General features: G+C 36.3%; 1 protein-coding gene across 5 annotated transcripts in view; it reads right to left on the bottom strand.

Moving 5' to 3' along the window:
* FAM3C (FAM3 metabolism regulating signaling molecule C) overlaps nucleotides 1–24,422 on the bottom strand; it is a 53,722-nt gene that overhangs the window by 10,622 nt on the left and 18,678 nt on the right. For all 5 annotated transcript variants that reach the window (XM_039472849.2, XM_039472851.2, XM_074379148.1 and 2 more), the window contains 5 exons: nucleotides 18,743–18,772; nucleotides 17,909–18,032; nucleotides 10,371–10,429; nucleotides 9,203–9,253; nucleotides 6,674–6,758 (listed from right to left, as the gene is read on the bottom strand). In XM_039472849.2, the coding sequence (XP_039328783.1) occupies nucleotides 6,674–6,758; nucleotides 9,203–9,253; nucleotides 10,371–10,429; nucleotides 17,909–18,032; nucleotides 18,743–18,772 (349 nt within the window). The remainder of the gene's footprint in view (nucleotides 1–6,673; nucleotides 6,759–9,202; nucleotides 9,254–10,370; nucleotides 10,430–17,908; nucleotides 18,033–18,742; nucleotides 18,773–24,422) is intronic.

Below are 24,422 nucleotides of genomic sequence, written 5' to 3'. Positions count from 1 at the left end.
GCTGAGGCAGCCTGCTGTTGCTGAGGCAACCTGCCACTACAGAGAGAGTCCGCCATAACAGAGGCGAGGCCGCCATTGCCGAGGCAGTTCTAACTACACCCATATAAACTGGACTGCAGGGAAGATCACAGGGCAGCTGGGCGGAGCCCACAGCAGCTCAGCAAAGCCTCTGCGGGCAGACAGGGACTAGGCAGACTCCTAACAGCAGGGCAGCCCTGAAAGAAAAAAAAAAGGGGGCAGCAGCACAATGGAAACTCACAAAGCCCTAATTCCCCGGGACAGAGCACCTGGGAACAAAAAGCGGTTTATGAGTTCAGCTGCAGCAGACCTAAATGTACCTGCCCAGCAGCTCTGAATGAACGGAGCTCACAGCTCAGGACTTGAGCCCCAATAAAAGACAGACTGTCTCCTCAAGCAGCTCTCTCTGACCCCCATAGATACAAAGAGTCACCTCATAAAGGAGAGAATGGACTGACAGTTGGTGAGCATCCTTCTGGGACAAAGATAGCAGAAGAGCAAACTGGTAGTAACCCTCACTGTTCTGCAGCTGCTGCAGGTGATCCCCAGGCAAGCAGGGCCTGGAGTGGACCTCAGCAGTCCTACAGCAGAGGGGCCATACTGTTAGAAGGACAGCTTGAAAAAAAAAAAGAAGTAACTTCAGCATCCACAAACTGGAAGCTCACACAGAGACCCAATCTGAAAGACAGTAACTACAAAGACAACAGGTGGATAAACCCACAAGATGGGAAGAAACCAGCGCAAAAAGGATAAAAACTCCTGAAACCAGAACACCTCTCCTCCTAAAAGGGATCACAACTCCTCACCAGCAAGGGAACAAGACCGGATGGAAGGGTGTGATGAAATGACAGAATCAGACTTCAGAATGTGGGTAGTAAGAAACTACAGTGAGCTAAAAGAACATGTTCTAACCTAATGCAAAGAAACTAAGAACTTTGAAAAAACATTGGACGAAATGCTAATGAGAATGGACAACACAGAGAGGAATATAAGTGAACTGATGGAGCTGAAAAACTCAACACGAGAACTTCATGAAGCATGCACAAGTTTCAACAGCCAAATTGAACAAGCAGAAGAAAGGATATCAGAGGTCAAAGATCAACTCAATGAAATAAAAGGAGAAGGCAAGAACAGAGAAAAAAGGGCAGAAAGAAATGAACAAAATCTTCAAGAAATGTGGGACTATGTGAAAAGACCTAATCTATGTTTGATAGGTGTACCTGAATGTGATGAAAAGAATGAATCCAAGCTAGAAAACACTCTTCAGGATATTATCCAGGAAAACTTCCCCAACCTAGCAAGGCAGGCCAATATTCAAGTCCAGGAAATACAGAGAACACCACAAAGATACTCCTCAAGAAGAGCAACCCTAAGGCACACAATCGTCAGATTCACCAGGGTTGAAATGAAAGAGAAAATGCTAAGGGCAGCCAGAGAGAACTCACAGCAGATCTCTCAGCAGAAGCCCTACAAGCCAGAAGAGATTGGGGGCAATATTCAACATCTTTAAAGAAAAGAACTTTCAACCCAGAATCTCCTATCCAGCCAAACTAAGCTTCATAAGTGAAGAAAAAATAAAATCCTTTGCAAATAAGCAAGTACTCAGAGATTTCATCACCACTCAACCTGCTCTACAAGAACCTGAAAGAGGCTCTACACATACAAAGGAACAACCAGTACCAGCCACTCCAAAAACATACCAAATGGTAAAGAGCATCAACACAATCAAGAATCTGCATCAACTAACCAACAAAACAGCCAGCTAGCACCAAAATGACAGTATCAAATTCACACATAACAATACTATCCCTAAATGTAAATAGACTAAATGCCCCAATCAAAAGCCACAGCCTGGCAAACTGGATAAAAAGCCAAAACCCATCAGTGTGCTGTATCCAGGAAACCCATCTTACATTCAAGGATACACTAAGGCTCAAAATAAAGGGATGCAAGAAGATCTACCAAGCAAATGGAGAGTAAAAAAAAGCAGGAGTTGCAATTCTCATCTCTGATAAAATAGACTTTAAAGCAACAAAGATCAAAAGAGACAAAGAAGGACATTACATAATGGTAAAAGGATCACTGCAACAAAAAGAGCTAACGATCCTAAATATATATGCACCCAATACAGGAGCACCCAGATACATAAGGCAAGTTCTTAAGGACTTACAAAGAGACTTAGATTCCCACACAATAATAGTGAGAGACTTTAACACCCCATTGTCAATATTAGACAGATCATCCAGACAGAAAATTAACAAGGATATCCAGGACCTGAACTCAGACCTGTAACAAGCAAACCTAATAGACATTTACAGAACTCTCCATCCCAAATGCACAGAATATACATTCTTCTCAGCACATGACACCTACTCTAAAACTGACCACATAATTGGCAATAAATCACTCCTCAGCAAATGTAAAAGAACGGAAATCATAACAAACAGTCTCTCAGACTACAGTGCAATGGAGTTAGAACTCAGAATTAGAAACTAACTCAGAACTGCACAGCTTCATGGAAATTGAACAACTTGCTCTTGAATGCTGACTGGATAAACAATGAAATGAAGGCAGAAATAAAGATGTTCTTCGAAACCAACGAGAACAAAGACACAACATACCAGAATCCCTGGGACACATTTAAAGCAGTCTCTAGAGGAAAATATATAGCAATGAGTGCCCACATGAGAAGAAAGGAGAGATCTAAAATTGACACCCTATTATCAAAACTGAAAGAGCTAGAGGAGCAAGATCAAAAAAACTCAAAACCTAGCAGAAGACAGGAAATAACTAAGATCAGAGCATAACTGAAGGAAATAGAGACACAAAAAACTCTTCAAAAAATCAGTAAATCCAGGAACTGGTTTTTCGAAAAGATCAACAAACAGACAGACCACTAGCCAGATTAATAAAAAAGAAAAGAGAGAATAACCAAATTGATGCAATAAAAAATGATAAAGGGGATATCACCACAGATTCCACAGAAATCCAAACCATCATCAGAGATTATTACAAACAACTCTATGCACATAAACTATAAACCTGGAAGAAATGGATAAATTCCTGGACACCTGCATCCTCCCAAGCCTAAACCTGGAAGAAGTCGAAACCCTGAATAGACCAATAACAAAGTCTGAAGTTGAAGCAGCAATTAAGAGCCTACCGCTCCAAAAAAGCCCAGGTCCAGATGGGTTCACAGCCGAATTCTACCAGACATACAAAGAGGAGCTGGTACCATTCCTTCTGAAACTATTCCAATTAATCCAAGAAGAGGGAATCCTTCCCAAATCATTTTATGAGACAAACATCACCCTGATACCAAAACCCAGCAGAGACTCAGCAAGAAAAGAAAACTTCAGGCCAATATCCATGATGAACATAGATGCAAAAGTCTTCAATAAAATACTGGCAAGCTGAATGAAACAGCACATCAAAAAGCTTATCCACCATGATCAAGTAGGATTCATCCCAGGGATGCAAGGCTGGTTCAACATACGCAAGTCCATAAACATAATTCACCACATAAACAGAACCAAAGACAAAAACCAAATGATTATCTCAATTGATGGAGAGAAGGCCTTTGACAAAATTCAACAGCGCTTTATGCTAAAAACCCTCAATAAACTAGGTATTGATGGAACCTATCTCAAAATAATAAAAGCTATTTACGACAAACCAACAGCCAATATCATACTGAATGGGCAAAAAATGTAAGCATTCCCTTTGAAATCTGGCACTAGACAAGGATGCCCTCTCTCACCACTCCTAGTCAGTATAGTACTGGAAGTTCTAGCCAGAGCAATCAGGCAAGAAAAAAATAAAGGATATTCAAATAGGAAAGGAAGAAATCAAACTGTCTCTATTTGCAGATGACATGATTGTATATCTAAAAGACCCCATCGTCTCAGCCCAAAATCTCCTGAAACTGATAAACAACTTCAGCAAAGTCTCAGGATACAAAATCAACGTGCAAAAATCACAAGCATTCCTATACACCAGTAACAGACTTAAAGTGAGCCAAATCAAGAATGAACTGCCACTCACAATTGCTACAAAGAGAATAAAATACCTAGGAATACAACTAACAAGGAATGTAAAGGACCTCTTCAAGGAGAACTACAAGCCACTGCTCAATGAAATAAGAGAGGACACAAACAGATGGAGAAACATTCCACGTTCATGTTTAGGAAGAATCAACATCGTGAAAATGGCCATACTGCCCAAAGTAATTTACAGATTCAACACTATTCCCATCAAAGTACCAATGACCTTCTTCACAGAACTGGAAAAAAACACCTTAAACTTCATATGGAACCAAAAGAGAGCCTGCATAGCCAAGTCAATTCTAAGCAAAAAGAACAAAGCGGGAGGCATCACACTACTGGACTTCAAACTATACTACAAGGCTACAGTAATCAAAACAGCATGGTATTGGTACCAAAACAGAGATATAGACCAATGGAACAGAACAGAGGCCTCGGAGGAAACACATCATATCTACAACCATCCGATCTTTGACAAACCTGACAAAAACAAGCAATGGGGAAAGGATTCCCTGTTTAATAAATGGTGTTAGGAAAACTGGCTAGCCATGTGCAGAAAGCAGAAACTGGACCCCTTCCTGACACCTTACACTAAAATTAACTCCAGATGGATTAAAGAATTAAACGTAAGACTTAACACCATAAAAACCCTAGAAGAAAATCTAGGCAAAACTATTCAGGACATAGGCATAGGCAAGGACTTCATGACCAAAACGCCAAAAGCATTGGCAACAAAAGCCAAAATAGACAAATGGGACCTAATCAAACTCCACAGCTTCTGCACGGCAAAAGTAACGGTCATTAGAGTAAATCGGCAACCAACAGAATGGGAGAAAATTTTTGCAATCTACCCATCTGACAAGGGGCTGATATCCAGAATTTACAAAGAACTAAAACAGATATACAAGAAAAAAACAAACAAGCCCATTCAGAAGTGGGCAAAGGATATGAACAGACACTTTACAAAAGAAGACCTACAGGAGGCCAACAAACATATGTAAAAATGCTCATCATCACTGGCTATTAGAGAAATTCAAATCAAAACTACACTGAGATACCATCTCACACCAGTTAGAATGGCGATCATTAAAAAATCTGGAGACAACAGATGCTGGAGAGGATGTGGAGAAATAGGAACACTTTTACACTGTTGGTGGGAGTGTAAATTAGTTCAACCATTGTGGAAGACAGTGTGGCGATTCCTCAAGGATCTAGAAATAGAAATTCCATTTGACACAGCAATCCCATTACTGGGTATATATCCAAAGGATTATAAATCATTCTACTATAAGGACACATGCACACGAATGTTCATTGCAGCACTGTTTACAATAGCAAAGACCTGGAACCAACCCAAATGCCCATCGATGATAGACTGGACAGGGAAAATGTGGTACACATACACCATGGAATATTACTCAGCCATCAAAAATGATGAGTTCACGTCCTTTGTAGGGACATGGATGAACCTGGAAACCATCATTCTCAGCAAACTGACACAAGAGCAGAAAATGAAACACCGCATGTTCTCACTCATAAGTGGGTGTCGAACAGTGAGAACACATGGACACGGGGAGGGAAGCACTACACACTGGGGTCCGTTGTGGGGAAATGGGGGAGGGACGGGGGGTGGGGAGGTGGGGAGAGATAGCATGGGGAGAAATGCCAGATATAGGTGAGGGGAAGGAAGGCAGCAAATCACACTGCCATGTATGTACCTATGCAACAATCTTGCATGTTTCTTCACATGTACCCCAAAACCTAAAATTCAATTAAAAAAAAAAAGTGCCAATCCTTTAATTGATCACTTCCACTTCAAGATAATATATTTTGCTAAGTACAAAAATTAGAACCAGCCTGAGTCCAGCAACAGGCAACCCATTAAACAGGCTATAAATCATGACATTTAAAAAACCAGACTAAGCAGACAAACAATTTTTTATAAAGAATATTTAATAATAAGGGGAAATATTCAACACATAAGTGAAGAGATGTGCTATAAATACTATCATTCTAAATATTTAAAATGAAAAAAAGAAGTGTGTTAAGTCATCTGGAATGGAAACTAGAATACCATCAATGGTTACTGCTGGACAGTGAGACGGACTGAAACTTGGCCTCTTCTTTTGCTTTCCAAACGTTTTTCAAATGTTTACAACATTCACTATTTTAGGGAAAAGTTATAAAACTACTATTTATTAAACTTATTTAAAATACAGCACACTTGTATCTTTGACAATTAACTCCATTTCTAGAAATTTACCCTAATGACATAACTAATAGGGAAACTTTTAAATAAAGGTGAGTCCATCTACTGAAGAATATAAATGCCAGGAAAAACAATTTGAGAACGTTAAGAACCAGAATATAAAAGAAAGTACAAAAAATGTTATATATGATGTGATTCTAATTTCATGACAATGTATGTGTGATACATATTCACATAGAAAAACAGGAAGAAAGCAAAGAAAAAAATTGTTAGTTGTCTTTATCTGGTGATTTAATTACTTTGCTCAATGTTACAGATTTTTTTTTTTTTTAATGAAATGTAATGCTTTTGTAATTACAAATTATAGCTCCAAAAAGTTCTGTAAAGTTTTAAGTTTACATACTTGGTTGCTCCATCATCGTATGTTCCCATTAAAACTATTGTTCCATCTTGTATGGCCTTCAGAAACTCAATAAATGGTGCCACATCTGAAGAAAAATAAAGGGTTAAGGGTTTTAAAAAATGACTGAATAGGCATCCTGATCATCTCTAAAAGTAATATTATAAAACATAAATTATCTGTAAATCAATAATTTCTAATGTAAAGTAATCCGAAAGATAGACAAATCTTATAGCGAAAAACTGTTAAGTTTTGTCCCTTAATATAATTCCACTATCAACTACTATTTCCCATTTCTGATTTATCCTGTGTCTTTTGTACTTATATTCCTGGGACTAAGTATGAAAAAAATCATAGTAAGTCATGTAAAAGCATGACTTATGAAGTAAGAAATTTAAAGATCTCTCAGATGTGAATAATTGGGATCCTGAAAAACATTCTGGGGTCCATGCATAAGCTGAAGAAGACATGAGAGGTTTGTGGACTCCCTAAGTGTATGTAATTTTGTTTGTATGGGCTGAGCACAGTGACTCTCATCTGTAATCCCAGCACTTCAGAAGGTCAGGACTGGGGAATCTCTTGACTCCAGGACCTTTAAACAAGACTGGGCAATATAGTGATACCTCATCTCTACAAAAAAAATTTAAAATTAGCTGAGCTTGGTGGCACATGCCTATAGTCCTAGCTACTCAGGAAGCTGAGGCAGGGAGACTGCTTTCAGGCCAGGAAGTGGAGGTTACAGTGAGCTGAGATCATACCACTCCAGCCTGGATGACAGCAAGATCCTGTCTCAAAAAACCAAAAACCAAATGAAAAAAAAGCCTAATGTTTGTAAGGGTACTTTACTAGAAAGGATACACAGCTTTTCTCCAATTCTCAAAGATATCTGTAATTTTTAGAAAATCTAAAAATACACATATACATGGATTTAAAGAATACTTTAGGTATAACATTTGTTATAAACTGGAAGAAAGAATGTAGGTTAGGTGATCACTAAAAGCCAAACTAATTGTACCAAATATTATAGTCACCACTCATTTTATCTACTGCATCAAAATCCACAAGGACTTCAAAATAAACCACTCCAGTGACTGTAAACTGTTGATGCCAGATACACGGGTCAGATTCTATAAACTACTTAACATCTTGAACTCTTTACAATGTCCGGCTTCCTTACAGCTCCAAAGTCTAATTCTACTCCAAAACCGGGTTACTTCAAATGTACTCAAGTTTTTTTCCACAGCAAAGTTTCCAAAAACTTTCTGTAATTGATTATATTTTATAACAGCATTTTCAATTCAAGAAGATATAACAAAGCAGCTAACAAATTACTTCAATTTAAATGCAAAGGTGGTAATAAACTGCAACAATTTCCTAACTAGAAGAATGTTTCTGGCAGTAATTAATCCACCTGTGACAAGAGGAGTAGGGAATGTCAGAGCTTCTGGTCACATGACTTATTTCAGTAACAGTTCTGTAAGACTGTTTCTATTAATAAATTTTGGCAAGACCAATTTATGCCTTTAGAATATAAAATGGATGGTCACATTTTAAGTTTACACAGCTTTGACGGCTATGGAATTTTGTCCTTATCTCATTTAAGAACAAAATAGTACATGGCATCTTCTTACAAGCTGAAGATATGTTAGAAAAGCTAAATTATCTGAGAACTCTTCATGTGAATTTCAGGAAGCCTAATCGCTGTTGGCTTCTAGGGAATATATAAATGGAATGGGGAGGTGCAGGGGAGATCCTCATATTGATAAATCTCTCAAATTAACTTAAAGAATCAAAAGATTGTGTGGCCTTCCTTCAAACTTGAGGAAAAAAAACCCATTCCTCTGGGCAGCGTTCTTCTTTGGGGTGCCAGTCCCTTGCCTCTGCGTGCTGGTGACTTCTTCCTACTCCCTGTGAGACTTTCAAACATGGAAGGGGAAAATATCTGTGGATTGATTTACGTCCAATGAACAAGAAAGAAAATTCTATTTCTTCCTTCAAATATTCATCTAGCTAAAAAGTTAGCCACAAGTCAAAGGGTAAAACCAGGATGAATAACAGGACTGCTTTTCTAAAACTGATAGTTTATCTTGTCTTTCTAATGCTCTTAATTATGATTTATTTTTGACACTGAAAAATCACATATTGAAAAAAAATCAATTCCCATCAGTTATGAATGCTTACATTGGTTATTCTGGTCTTCAAATTACCTTTTTTAAAAAAATTTTAGACAGAAACCTAAAGGAGCCCAAAGCTTTTGAGTTGATTATCCTGTAGAAAACATTTTTTTAAAAATCTCAATTTTGATATTACTGTCTTCAATTACACACCACAAAAATTTTTTCTAAGAACAAAGTATATATAACATGAATGATAACTTAAATACAACTGAACAGTTAGTGAATGGAAAGTGAGGGAAACAAAAGAACTAACACAAATAGCATCATCATTCTCTCATTAATGGGCTGCATTGTACTGAGGTGATTAAGTCAGTCCCAGCAAAAGAACACAAAGTCATATGCTATTTACACTTACCTCCTCCCCACATGTCAAAATATTTAGTGTCTAATACTTCTCCTGTTTTTCCTAAAAGAGATTAAATTCATATCAAATTATGCAACTGAAATATATCATACACTGTGGAAGACCAATGATCTTATCCAATGATTGATGTGAATTCATTAGGAGAGAAAAAATTATTTTAAGAATAATGTAAAATCCGAATATATTTTTAAAAGGTAATTTTTTAATAGAACTTTCTCATTAATCTTTTAAGCCAAAGGATGATAAACAGAAGTTCATTACTGACTGTAGACCATTCCAATTCAGTTAGATATATTTCATTCTTATTTGTTACCATATTCTCTTAAATTACTCAAAAATAAACTTTTTACAAAAAAAGTATCTCCTTGAATCACATGCCATGTTCTATATTAAATCCATTTTTAAAATAAAATTTACATTAAATTGCCGTATAAAATTTTCTACTATTAATGAAATAGACAAATAGATACCAAAATGTTTACCTAAGGAAATGAAGCAAGCAGAAACATAAAAATTTACTTCTTGCTGTGAAAGTAGTAAAACATAGTTTACACTACGAAACTAGAGTGGTTTCTATATATTCCACAAGCATTCTACACAGCTTTAAGGAATACTTATTGCACCAGAACAGAGGATCAATATGCAGTTAGGCCTCACTTTATGGTTTCAGGGTTTTGGCTTTGATTTTGAAGGGAAACTTGAGATGTTCAGGATTCAATGAACTTACTCATACTAATTAACCTACCAGAATGTGGCCAATAATGAAAAATTACAATAAATTTATTCTTTGTTCCTCCCCCTACACTATTTAATCGTCCACCATCCTTTGTCATTTTACACCCCTTTAATCCTGTCAACCTATCTTCTTTTTAGGATTCCAAAATCTGAAGCAAGATTTTATCAATGTGATGTCAGATTGCTTGCTTTCTGACAATCTTGTGGGAAGCTCTTGCACAGCAAGTTAGGATACTTTCAAGAAACATGCTACGAATTCTTAGATACCAAGTCTCTACCTATAGATTTTTTGCAGGGCAAGGATGGGAGAGAGGGCTTTATCATCAAGAGCAGCACTTTCGAACCTGACCCCTTGATAGTACATTTTACTTTGAAACACAAAAATACCCAGATTACATCCATAAGCTAAAATAATTGCTCTTACCATTTGCCAAGGCAACATTGATCCCTCTTCCAACGTTATTCTTAACACCACTCATTAAACTGAAGGGAGAGAAATTGAAATAAATTTAGAATTAAATATTGTACAATAACATATCAGAAAAATAAAGTCATGTCAAAAAAAAAGGTTAGAGAAACATTATACATATTTGCAATTGTTCAGCACTGCAGAGGAAACTAAAAACATGTCTAAGTCAGAGAAGACAGTCTAATACTGAATAATTTTAAAGCAACATCCTTAAATAATAATTCACAAACAGAAATATATATTTTAAAATATTAGAGCTGAAATAATAGACCATTTTTGTACTGTTCTGCTTCGGATTATTCTTAGACCATGGACATTGAGCACATGCTTTGCACCATTCTTAACATACCAAACAACACATAACCTCTTTACTGCTTTCTGCAATATCAGTGTGACATGAAATGGACATGAGATACTATCCCCATCTTTTAAAATTTAAAAACAGAGTTGAGGAGCACTCTTTCATGAATGTTTTACCTAACTGTGAACATTCTCCTAGAGATTAGCACTGTAAAGTTCCTCTATACTAAGAGGGAATATTGTACTCATGAAATTACTGCATTGAATGAGTCACTTACATGGTGACTACCTGAGGTAACTGACTTCCACAGGCAGCTCAGTGACCACAATATAAAGACAATGACACTGTATAATGGAAAGAACCAGTGACACATTTGTTGGTTATCAGTTCAGGCTGTTCAAATGTTCAAATTAGAATTATTAAACCAAAATTGTCAATTCTTTTAACTCAAAACTTCAAGGTATAAGTAATACTCCCAATGGTGTGCTGTTAAATATAACAACTGGTCTGTGTTTAGGAGAGAGAGGCAGTATGCATACACATGACTACACATGAACACATATATCCATATATTGATAGACATATATACATATAGGCAAATAATTTATTATAAACTAATATAAAGGATGTGTAGCACATAATTTCATAAAAATCTATAATTTATTATAAATCCCATAATTGATTCTCATAGAATGTTTTAGTTGATTTTTCAGACAACTCATATCTGCAGCTAAACTATGGTTGCAAGTGATGAATGAGCTCAGTTCTAACAAATGTTGGATGATACTTTAATGTATGTTAATAAGTAAGATAAACAAATAATGAAGATTCATGTTGGAATTCCACTTGCCTGTCAATGATAACTGAATCAGATAATGAGTTTTCAAATACTGGAAGACTACTTGTTACATTTTTGGTGCTATCCACCATATAACAGATATAGATATGACATATTTTTCAATTTAAACTATATAATATTTTCTCCCTCACTTGATGTCTAGAACTTGAGTCTGCAAACTTTTTCTGTAAAGAGAGAAAGCACTAAAGAAGCCATAGCAAGATACACTCAAAACACTATAAATAAATCAATAGAAACAATTTTTTAAATGTTCATGTAACTCATAGGAAGGCAGGAAAAAAAAACTGATAATAAAAGAGCAGACTTAAGCCCTCATATATCAATAATTATAATAAATGAAAATAGTTTAAACATATCAAATAAAGACAGAAATTGGCACAGTGAATTAAAACAGGAACTAACAACACATTGTCTACAAGAAACTCACTTTAAACATAATGATATAAATAGTAGAAAGTGAAAGGGTAGATACATACCACGCAAACATTAATCAAAAGGGAAATTACAACTCAATAATAAAGAAACAACCCAATTTATCAATGGGCAAAGAGTCTGAATAGACATTTCTCCAAGATACACAAATGGCCAATAAGCACACAAAAAGATCACTATTTATCAGAGAAATGTAAATGAGATTTCACTTCACACCTACTAGGCTGGTTATAATCAGTAAGTCAGATAATAATAAGTATTGGCAAGGATGTGGAGAAATTGGAACCCTCATGCACTGCTGGTGGAAATGCAAACAGATGCAGCCACTTTGGAAAACAATCTGGCAGCTCCTCAAATAATTATACAGAGTTAACATCTGAAACAAAATCCACTCCCTGGGAGTATATAAAAAATAAAAACATACGTCCACATAAAATGTGTACATAAATGTTTCTGTAAGTGTTATTCATTATAGTTAAAAAGTGGAAACAACTCAAATATCTACCAACTGATGAATGGGTAAAGAAAATGTGGTATATCCATACAATGGAATACTGTTAAGACATAAAAGGAATAAAGTTCTGATACATGATATAACACGAAGGAAGCCTGAAAACACTATGGTAAGACGCCAATCACAAGAGACCAAATATTATATACCATTTATATGAATTGTCCAAAATTGGCAAATCTATAAAAAAAGAAAGTAAACTAATGGTCACTTAGGGTTTGGGGAAGGGGAAGTAGGGCAGGATAAGAAAGGCACAGAAGGGTATTACCTGAAGGGTACAGAGTTTCTTTTTGGGGTATAAAAATGTTCTAAAATTGACTGTGGCAGAGACTGCATATATCAGTGAATACACTAAACCACTGACAATATAATATAAATGAGAGAAGTGGATGGCATGTGAATTTTATCTCAAAGCTGTCTAAAAGTACTAGTCTGGGGCACATACATTTAAAAAGTTCTATGCTTTATTACTTGAACTATTGGCTCAGCTGCACCAAAGAAGAAGGAAGTTTCAGAATGCCTTTGTTCTGTTTCTTTTAGAAATATATTCGATAAGTAAACTCCAACATTAAGAAGCAACTGCTGTTGATTAACAGGTTAAGTGCCACAGTGACTTTTCCAAGTAAAGATCATCTAGGAGTATGACGTTGCATTTTACAGACTGAAATCTATCATAAAGCAAAGAAATAAAAGCAACGAAGAAGCACAATGACATAGGCTTCCCACAAGAGGGCAGCAGTTTATCAATTTTTTAAAAAGTGAAATTCAAACAAAATCTAACATACAAGACCCACTGAGGTTTAAAACGTATAAAGGTTAGTCACCTTACTAACACAAGCTGAAATCTTTTCTTTTATCCTTCATGAATATGAAGGTCCCCCTCCCCACACCTCTAGGCAAAATTCTAAAGGAAATGATTACATCATCTGTAGATAAATTCTGTATCTTCAAATATAGTTTTGTTTTGAATAGCTACTCTATGTTAGCTACCACCTTTTAAGACGGTTAGCTTAAAGCAGGGCTTGGCAAACTATAGCTCCTGAGCCAAATCCCACCAACTGGTATTTTTAATTTGTTTTACTACTCATGAGCTTAGAATAGTTTTTACATTTTAAAATGGTTACATTTGAAATGATTATGTACCTACATAATAACTTTGATTTTACCTCTTTGCTCTCATAGCCAAAAAAATTATCTGATCCCTTGTTAAAAAAAAAAAAAAACCTCAAAACCATCTTATATATTCTTGCAGCAAACATCACCATTATAATCAAACGTAAAGAACTATTCCTAGTATCAAATTCATACAAATTGAAATCAAATGAATATATGCCTCAGATGAAAATTATAATTGGAACATAAGTTAGTTCTATGAGTGCTCTAATAAGAAAGAAAAAAATCTGTAATCCCAGCACTTTGGGAGGTTGAGATGGCAGGGTTCACCTTGAACCCTAGAGTTCAACCAGCCTGGGCAACACAGTGAGACCCCACTTCTGCAAAAATAGAAAAATTAGCTGGTGTGGTGGTAGTCCCAGCTACTTGGGATGTGGAGGTGGGGAGACTGCTTCAAAGTTGCAGTAATCTATGATTGCATCACTGTACTCCAGCCTGGTGAGACCCTGTCTCTAGGTGAAACAAAACAAAACAAAACAAAAAACAAAGAGGAAGAGGAAGGGGAAGGGGAAGGGGAAGGAAAGGGAAAGGGGAATGAAAGGGAAAGGGGAAGGGAGGAGAAAGGGAAGGGAAAGGGAAGAGAAGGGAAAGGGGAATGGGAAGGGGAAAGAGAGAGAAAAAAGCTGCAATTCCTGCTTCTCCTGACACCTGAGGCCTCTGCCTCCCAAAGTGCTAGGATTACAGGTGTGAGCCACTGTGGCGCCTAATATATCTCCATAATAGATTTTGACTTGATCTACTTTTGACCACCATCCTAATCGTAATTATCAGTTTCTCAAACCCAGCCTCTCATTTTAAGGGCCTGGTAATTCTTGCGGACGGGCTGACCTATGCACTGAAAGATGTTTATGTGAGCCATCGTGGCACCTAATATATCTCCGTAATAGATTTTGACTTGATCTACTTATGACCACCATCCTAATTGTAGTAGTTATCATCTGTCTGTATCAGAGTTTCTCAAACCCAGCCTCTCATTTTAAGGACCTGATAATTCTTGTGGACGGGCTGACCTATGCACTGAAAGATGTTTAACAGTGTCTCTGGCCTCTACAAGTAATACCTCCACAGGTATGACAACCCAAAATTACACTGTCCCCTGGAGAGCAAAACTGCCCCCATTGAGACACACTGATCCAAGAATAGTAGTTTCAAAAACGAGTTACATGTACTCAGAGCAGGTGTTCTGAAAATATCAAATTCTCTGCTTATGTACTGTTACTATCTACTTATAAAATTTTAGTGAATGTACAAGCAATAAAGTCTGTTACCAATAGGAAGGCAGTATCAAAGAGCTGTGGCAGTAACTGGCAATGGGCTTCAATTGTCCTTTCTATCTTCTTTCTTATTTTACGGCTTTTTACAAAAGCCAGATAACTTTTTTCAATATAAATAAAATCATGACATGCCAGAATCTGAAATCCTTCCACAAGCTCTCAATATACTCAGAAAAAAAAGTCTCAACCCTTTACCTGCATGGCCTACAAGTTCCTATACAGCCTAGCCCTAATTCACGTCTATCTAGAGCTGCCCAATCTTAGGCCTGTGAGCAGGCTCTTTCCTTCTGTCTAGGATGTCCTTTCCTTCCATCCTTCATTTCTCAGAATACACAGTCTTAGAGACTGTTCCATTATCCTCGATCTAAAGTTGGACACCTCCTCTTATCCACTTCCACCAGTACTCATTACACACTGCTGCCCTGCAGGGCTGGTGTCACAATTTATAAGTACATATTTGCGTTTACTTTTTAAACACCTTTCACCCCTACTAGACTGTAAGTTCTGGGACAAGAGGGACTATGCTCAAAACATACTTACTGAACAGGTGAATAAATGATTCTCAGAAAACTCAAGACTCTTTCTTTGGACTTTAAAACAAACAAACAAAAAACACCTTTTCATAAGCTTTCAACATAACAACAGACTACACTGGAAAATGCCTTGGATTATGCACTGGTCCCCGCAGCGTCTACACTGGGGATCCCTGGCCAATTATTCAGCCCTTTTGTAGCAATTAGTTTTATAAGCTGAGGCTTGGATATAAAATCCCGCTAAGTATTTAATCTCTCATGGTAATGGCAGAATGGTTCCTGAAATAAGGATGGATAGGTGGCCTGCCTCCATTTAAAGTTAAAAAAAACTCAAACACAAATGCTACATGACATGTCCACCATGCTAGAGGCAAACTGTCTGGCTCTAAGCCCAGTATGTATTTTATCAAGCTCCACTGTATGCACTGTTCTCTTTTTGACATTAGATCTTTAGCTGGCCAACTTAGGTTGAGGGATAGAGAACAATTTCTAAGACAGTGACATGTACTCTGAGAACTGAAGGACAAGAAGGAAGACAGCCAGGTGAAGAGTGAGAAAAGACCATCCTAGACAGAAGAGCATGCTCCAAGCCTACAGGATCAGGAAGGTCTGGAGAGAAGTGAATAAGGGTCAGGACAGAACTTGTAGGCCATGTGGGTAACAGTGGAACTTTTTTTCTGAGTGTGTTTTGTTGTCTACGGTTTTAATCTGTGAATAAAAAACCTGCTAGTAAAAACAGCCTGATCTCGTCTTCTCTGAACTAAAATTTACATGCATCAAAAGTACAGAATAGATATCCAAGATAATCTGTGGGCTAGGTATTCTAAAAGAAATTTGTTCCTGTTATTTAGAATCAAATTTGGGGTCTATTTAACCAAACAAGGTAAAAAGAGAAAATGAAAATGTTTTCAAAAACATACAAACTTCTAAATGCAAATGGCTTATTACATGTCAGTAAAACAGGATTATTCTAATGAGAAATCAGAAGACAAATGGATTAACAATAGATCATCATTATAATAAAGGAAAATAAAGACATTGAGTACAGACCCTAAAGATCATCTAGCTCAGCCCCTTATTTTTACAAGAAAAGTGTTGTCCTGGCCGGGTGCGGTGGCTCAAGCCTGTAATTCCAGCACTTTGGGAGGCCGAGGCGGGTGGATCACGAGGTCAAGAGATTGAGACCATCCTGGTCAACATGGTGAAACCCTGTCTTTACTAAAAATACAAAAAATTAGCTGGGCATGGTGGCACGTGCCTGTAATCCCAGCTATTCAGGAGGCTGAGGCAGGAGAATTGCCTGAACCCAGAAGGCGGAGGTTGCGGTGAGCCGAGATCGCGCCATTGCACTCCAGCCTGGGTAACAAGAGTGAAACTCCGTCTCAAAAAAAAAAAAAAAAAAAGAAAAAGAAAAAAAGAAAAGTGTTGTCCCAAGAAGCTCAATAAACTTCTTACAGCTAACTACGTGAAAAGTGGCTAGGATAAAAATTTAAGAGCTTTTATATTAAAAAGAAGAGGCACACAAACAGCTAAGAAAAGCTGTCTAGGTTTTCTCTCTGCTATAAAACTATCTCTTTGTTCTATATAATTAGTGACAAATGTATTATTTTATATGAGGTTTAAATAAGCTCACATGTCTAGTTTTCTAGGCAACAGCATATTAAAAGCCACCAATTAAAGGTAGGGTTTGCAATTTAAGTGGCAGGAACTTGCAAACAACAGTTGACACTGAGGTAGGATATTAAAAATCCTAAAAACCATCCTTTAGAGAGTATCTCAACCTAGGAAATCATTCAGCTTAGTGGCAACCAGGCTGTGCTGTGATGGACCTGAGGTTATCACTGGATCACGTCATACTTCAACAAACAACACTCAAATATTTTAAATGAAAGACGATGGTTTATAAGAGAACACATTCATTGTCCAGGGCAATGTTACAAACAGAATTTTTACCATGATGAAAATGCCCTCTCTGCTGTTCCATTTGGTGACCATCAGCCACATGGGGCCACTGAACACCTGAAATGTGGTGACGAATACCAAGGAATTGAACTTTTCATTTTAATTTAAGTGAATTCACTTTCTTCCTAATATTTAAGAATCAAAATTAAATAGCCAATGTGTTTTGTTGCTAGTAATGGGACAGTACAGATCTAGAGAATTCACTCAGAGAAAATCTCTTATCTCTCTAAAGCTACATAAGTGTTATATTCTTAGTCATTCTCTAATAGAAAATTTAAGAACTTTATTTAAGGCCCCTTGAATTCATGAAAAAAAAAACTATATAATAAAAATTGAAATCACTTTCCATTAATAAAGTATGCCTAATACATTTTCAAAATATCCATTAAACTCAAGTTCAACTGACTATAATAGCACACCTTAAAATCTCAAGTCAACAAATACTTACACATTATCTTCCAGGCAGATTTTGGGTCCCACCACATTAGCTGCTCCACTTGCCATTTTAAAAGCAAAATGTTTCTCAGGGCAAGCTTTTGAGATCCCACACTTGTATCTGGGAGGCTTTGTAGCTTCAGGGGAGAAAACACGATTTTTTTTTTTTTTTTTTTTTAGAAAACAAGTTAATAGACTACCTCACTTTGTTTTAAATCTCAAACCACAAAGGGCATTATGTAAAGCATCAAAATACACATATCTTAAAATACACGCAATTTTTTCCCCCAGAGGGTTTCAAAGAACCTCCAAAAAAATTTAAAAAAAAACCAGCAACAAAAAAATTCACAACAGACACCAGAAATTCCTAGGAAATAAACTAATAATGGACGTAAATGGATCAAGAAATAAGATCTTCATTAGGGTAAATGTATTTTATCTAACTATGAGTTTATTTTTAAATTTCAGGATGTGGGAGGTTCTGAACGTTACTTTGCGCTTCTAGTCCCTACATGCACAAAAAATCGTCACCTCCAGGATCATTAAAAAAAAAGCCTAATGTTCCACTGACTACCTGCCCATGTATAGTATTGCTCTAAAATTCTGCTCTTACTCCTCACACTGATTTCTGTACTTATAATACTGGAGCTAAAAAAACACAAACTATCCATCATGAATAACTACCAAAAATATTTGTGCTGTCCAATCAAATAGCATACTTATAACTTTAAAAAGCAATTTCTCAATCAGTTTTTGCTCACACTGAAATACTGACACTTTGAATGTAAGCTCGCATGTGCCTAAGGCAGAATAAATCATATATAAAATATTGAGATGAAATACTTACAACGTGCAGCTGTGTCAAATGCTGATCTTGCTGAAAAAAAAAATTACTTTTGTTAGAAGGAATGAGCCTATTGGTAAGTACCCACTTTTAAAATATATTTAAAAATAAATGTTCAAATAATTACTCAGTATACAATAAATAAAACATGAATATCACTTCATAAGAAAAAGTCAGAAGGTAATATTACACTGTACAATTCATTATAAACTACTAAGTAGAGAAATGGAAGGTAGTACTTCAATACCAATGGAACGTTTTATTTTTTCCTTTCCATTTTGTTTTGAATTTTAGTTACTACAAATTTAAATTTAAATCAGGAAGTTATTCTACAAACTTACCTTTTAATGTTTAGAAATATAAATTTGGTGACTATGATGGTGTTTAAAAATTGTTGCTGCTGTATGGTGGTGTATAGATATGCAAAGAAAGCCCTAGAGAATACACATGAGCTTATCTTAGTGGTGAGGTTAGGTGATTGCGAAGGCCGGGGAGGGGGATGAAGAAGGTCATTACTCAAAGATTTATAATTTATCAGTTCAAGGAATCCATGAAGTCAAATCTTAACTTGAATGTAGTAGTTCTCAACCTGACCATCTGTTGTAATTACAGTTAGGGCTTTTTAAAAGCAGTAACATCTGATCTTAGCCCAGGAGATTATAACTCAGATCATCAAAGTATCATGGACAGCCATTTCCTGATTTGACTAATAAGTATGCAGTGTGATAAATGTTAACCAGCTGTCTTGCTATAAATAGTCACAGTTTTTAGTTCTGTACTATTTTAGATAATTGTGAATTTCCTGTAAGTCCAGTACTCAAACTGGTAAGCTGAAAGTTAAAGCTAAAAGACTGTATTGAAACGTTTAAAAAGAGGAAAATGACCAAGTAAATAAAAGCTCATTAGCTCAATAGAATACTCAGTAGAATATTATGCACCATTAAAACCATGAAGGTAACATAATAACATGGAAAAAGCTTAATGCCCAAAACAAAGCAGAAAACAAACCTTATCTACACTCAATTTAGGGGAAAAAATAAATTTTACTGGGATATAATTTTGGGAAAATCAGTTTTTTAATCATCAGGCTTTTAAGTAAATAATATCACCTCCATTTAATTTGTGTAAAAGTAAGGGGAGTAAATGGTTGAAAGTGAAGAAACTCCTGTGAGAGACTTTTCTTTCCAGAAAAAGCTCATTTTTTATCCAATACACATCAAAACCAAAAGGCCTATACTAAATCTTGGCACCTGGTGACCAAACAGATAAACTGATTTTTATAAACAGGCTGCTGTCCAAGTACAGAATACAAGTACAACATACAAACACAAAAATCCCTCCTCTCCTACAACTTTTTTCCCCTCAAACTACACTGATAGTCTTTAATCCTTAATTTCTTTCTGCATATACAATGTTCATTTCAAGGAACAATAATAAACATTTAGTTATTGCATTTCATCAATGAGTGTCTTTCAATAAGTCAGGCTAATGAATCAGAACTATTTTGTACTTTATAATAATGTCTCAAATAATTTATGTATATACTACATGTCAACGGTTTAAATCTGAAAGGGTAAAAATAAATCAGTTCAATAGAACATTAAGTATTTACTGCATCAGTATACACAAAAATAATTTGGACTGTGTTTAGTACATTTACTAGTTAAGTATTCACACTGGAAACAAACACTACATTAAACCACAATGCTGAGTAAGATGGGTGAATTGTACCCGTGTTGATATCCTGATTGTGATAAGGTATTATAGTTTTGTAAGATATTACCAATGGGAGAAGCTGAGTTAAGGGTATGCAGCATCTCTCTGTATATTCAAATGCATTTGTTAAAAAAAAATATAATTATCTCAAAATAAACGTTTTATAAAAATTGTTTTTAAAAACTCACAATTGATATTGGTAATTTCAACTAATTGTGGACAAAATTTTCATTCTTCCTTTCTAGAAATGTGTGTTTCATTTTTCTAAATTAATACTACATAATAAACATGAATCTACATAATTAATAGAAACTGTCAAGTAAGTTTAAAAAATGGAAAACGAATCACCAAAAGAGCTGTATTTATTTAATCTTATGGGTCCTTAAGACAGTAATTATAGCAAGAATTCTCCTGCTGGATTAAACTCACTATCCTTTCATATACTAAGATGCTAAACAAATGACAAAGATAACCATACATCCATCTTCGCTAAAATAGTCTGAAATGAGAATAAAACCACACAAAATTACATTTTGGCCAATTCAATAGATTGGGAACCAGTAAGGTTACAAAGTACTACACTTCAGTTTTGACATCAAAATAACCATCTGCCTTAATAATGTCTAAATCAAATAGCTAAAATGCATGTGAGAACACCATGCAGGTTCTTCACATTAGGAAAAATTTAAAAAAAAAAAGGAGATTAAAGTAGCTCGACATTTGTTCATAGCTGACTATGAGTGATTTTCCAACTAATATAGCTTTTTGTGAATCTCACTTTGGAAATATTCTTCCTTTCCGTGTAGAAATCCTAATTCTCAGTTACCTACATTTTTTTTCACTCAATCAGCATTTACTATCTGCAACACCCAATGCTAGACGCTGAGTGAAGCACCAAAATGTTGCCTTTAAGACTCATTCTTGGGCGAAGGGAGACAAACACAGGAAAAAAGACAAAAAAAAAGTTATTTAACGTAAGGCTGATTAAAATCAGTGCCAAATTAAAATATAAGTACTATGAAATTAGAACAAACATTCAGAAAAAGAAGCAATACATTCTTAAAGAGAGAGATTCAAACACAATTTCTTCCAAAGAAGGGGAATTTATGCCAAGTTCTGAAAAGATGTGCAGGGTGAAGAGCTAGGATGAGCAAAGGTTAGGGCTGAAAGGACAGGAAGGGATTTGAAGTTGCAGAAGGTTTGCAGACTGGCACAAGTGTGTGACCCGTGCAGGAAGGAGAGGTAAAGAACAGCTGAGAAAGGCAGGCGGGGGGAATTTGGGTGCCACCCTAAGTAAGGAGTTAGGGTTTTATCCTCTAGTAATATGGAACACTAAAGATTGCTGAGTTTTAAGAAAACGGCTCTGAAAGTGTTGGGATAGGCAGATATCAGAGATGAGGAATGACAATAGGAACATCACTATGTGTTTATAAAAACAGCCTAGATTAGAGATAAAGATCCAAAGTAGGGCAAAGATAGAGGACAAAGGATGGGGACAGACATGACTGTTACCACAGAAAAGAACCACCAGCTGCATGTGCACAGTGACTATATCACATTGTAGCTTCATCCAGCCTTCTCTTCACTCTTCTTTCTAAAAACATTGGGTCTTTTCCCATATAACTTCTATTTATACCAATGGTCCCATTGCCTCCCTTCTCCCAAAGATCTTCCTTTCCTTGCTGGTTCAGTCTCTTCACATTCATTTGTCATTCACTGAACTTTCACCTAAGGCCTATAGACAAGTGAAAGCCTATTACTTTAAAAAAGAAAAATATGTGCAACGTGCTTTTGGGTCAAGCTACCATCTCATAAGGTTCTTCCTTACCATCAACATGTCTTAGAAGAATTAGCTATGCACACTGCTTCCAGAGCAACACGGAACAAGTCCTCTATGCCTTCGATGTGGTTTCTGCCCCATCATTTAACTGAAACCAACTATACTCTCAAAGACCAGAAGGCCGGCCACTAGGTAATAACAGAAGTACACAGACCAGAACAAGTAAAGTAAAATCTCACTATACTTTGCACTAACTACTTTATGCTGGAACCTGGATACTTCATTTTAGGATGTGTGCTGAAAAACCAACAAGTTTAGAAAGAAAATAACCAGTTTATCAAGAGGAATGGCTGAAAGGGAGGATTCCATTATTAGAAAAGATGAAAATTTGTAAAGGAAGGTCTGACGACAGTGACTACAATTTAACAGGGCGATGAGTGATGAAAAAGGGAGCTCCAGCAGGCAGAAACAAGTTCAGTGAACTGAAATCACTTGAGAGTACAAAATGAGGAATTCAGGCAATAGAGGTTAAGAATCCCTTATCCAAAATGCTTAGGACCAGAAGTATTTTGGATGTGGAATTCTTTCAGATTTTAGAATATTTGCATTACACTACCAGTTGAGCACCTCTAATCCAGAAATCTGAAATCCAAAATGCTCCAATGAGCATGTTCTTTGAACATCAGGTCGATGTTCAAAAGGTTTCAGATTTTGGAGCATTTCAGATTTTGAATTTTCTGATTAGGGATGTTCAACCTGTACAAGAAAGTACTTCAAGGTAGTCACTGTAAAAAAAAGTCACCCGAAAAGGCTTATGCCAAAACTGAAGACTACATATCAGAATTGTCTAAAGCCTTGGTACTCTGTATGCAGTCCACGGATAGGGATCTCAACATTATCTCGGAGCGGAGTTGGCAGAAATGCAGAATCTCAGGTTCCACTCCAGACACTAAATCAGAAATGTGCATTTACCAAGATTCTCTGGAGATATTTTTGGCATTCATGTTTGAGAAGCACTGGAATAATGGAGTCTTCAGATTAGATGTGAAAGAGAGTGATATGGTTTGGCTGTGTCCCCACTAAATCTCATCTTGAAATGTAGTCCCCATAATCCCTATGCATCGTGGGAGGGACTGGTGGGAGGTAACTGAATCATGGGGGGAGCTAACCCCATGCTGTTCTCATGATAGTGAGTTCTCACAAGATCTGACGGTTTTATAAGGTACTTTCCCCCTGCTCCGGCTTCACTGTGCATTTCTCCTTGCTGCCACCATGTGAAGAATAATATGTTTGCTACCCTTCTGCCAGGACTATAAGTTTCCTGAGGCCTCCCCAGCCCTGCAGCTCTTAAATCTCTTTCCTTTATAAATTACCAAGTCTGGTGTATTTCTTCACAGCAGCATGAGAACAGAAACTGAATTAGGTCTTGGGGATTTTTCTTTTCAAACATGAATTTATGAAGGCAAAACTCACTAGTCCAAAGATCTCAGTTATTTCAATTGACTTTTGCCTATTACATTAAAATATGGTTTCTAGGATTAATCACTTTTCATGCTTAATTATTTAATATTATAAACAACAATTTAGTAATAGCTTACTCAATGTAAGTACAAGGATCTATGAAGAATCTCATCGTTTCTCTAGCTTCAAATAATAAAAGTCTACAAAAACAGCTTCCAGAAGAGATTCAGAGTTACAGTCAGGTGCTGGCTTATGACGTTTCAGTCAACAAAAGACCATATACAGAATGGCAGTCCCAGCAGATTATAGCACTATGTTTTTACTGCACCTTTTCCAAGTTTAGATACATACTGTAAATACTTACCATTGTGTTCAACTGCCTACAGAATTCAGTATAGTAACATGCTATACAGATTCATAGCCTAGGAGGAACAGGCTATACATTGTAGCCAAGGTGTGTGGTAGGCTATACCATCTAGATTTGTGTAAGTACATTCTATAATGTTCTCACTATGACATAAATCACAGAATGATGCATTTTTCAGAATGTATCCTCATCTTCAGGTGATGCAGGACTCTGCTCTTATATAGCGCCTTGGTTAAATAATTATTTTCCACTTTAATGTCAACATTAAATTACATTCTTCACTCTCATAATGCTATACTTATAGAAAAGAAATGCATGCTTGACAATTACTTGAGATTCAATAAGATATTCATATACAA

Source organism: Saimiri boliviensis, chromosome 10 (genome assembly GCF_048565385.1).
Source record: "Saimiri boliviensis isolate mSaiBol1 chromosome 10, mSaiBol1.pri, whole genome shotgun sequence".
Lineage (NCBI taxonomy): Eukaryota > Metazoa > Chordata > Mammalia > Primates > Cebidae > Saimiri > Saimiri boliviensis.
The sequence above is the reverse complement of the archived record's forward strand: the minus strand, read 5'-3'. Positions and strand labels throughout refer to the sequence as shown.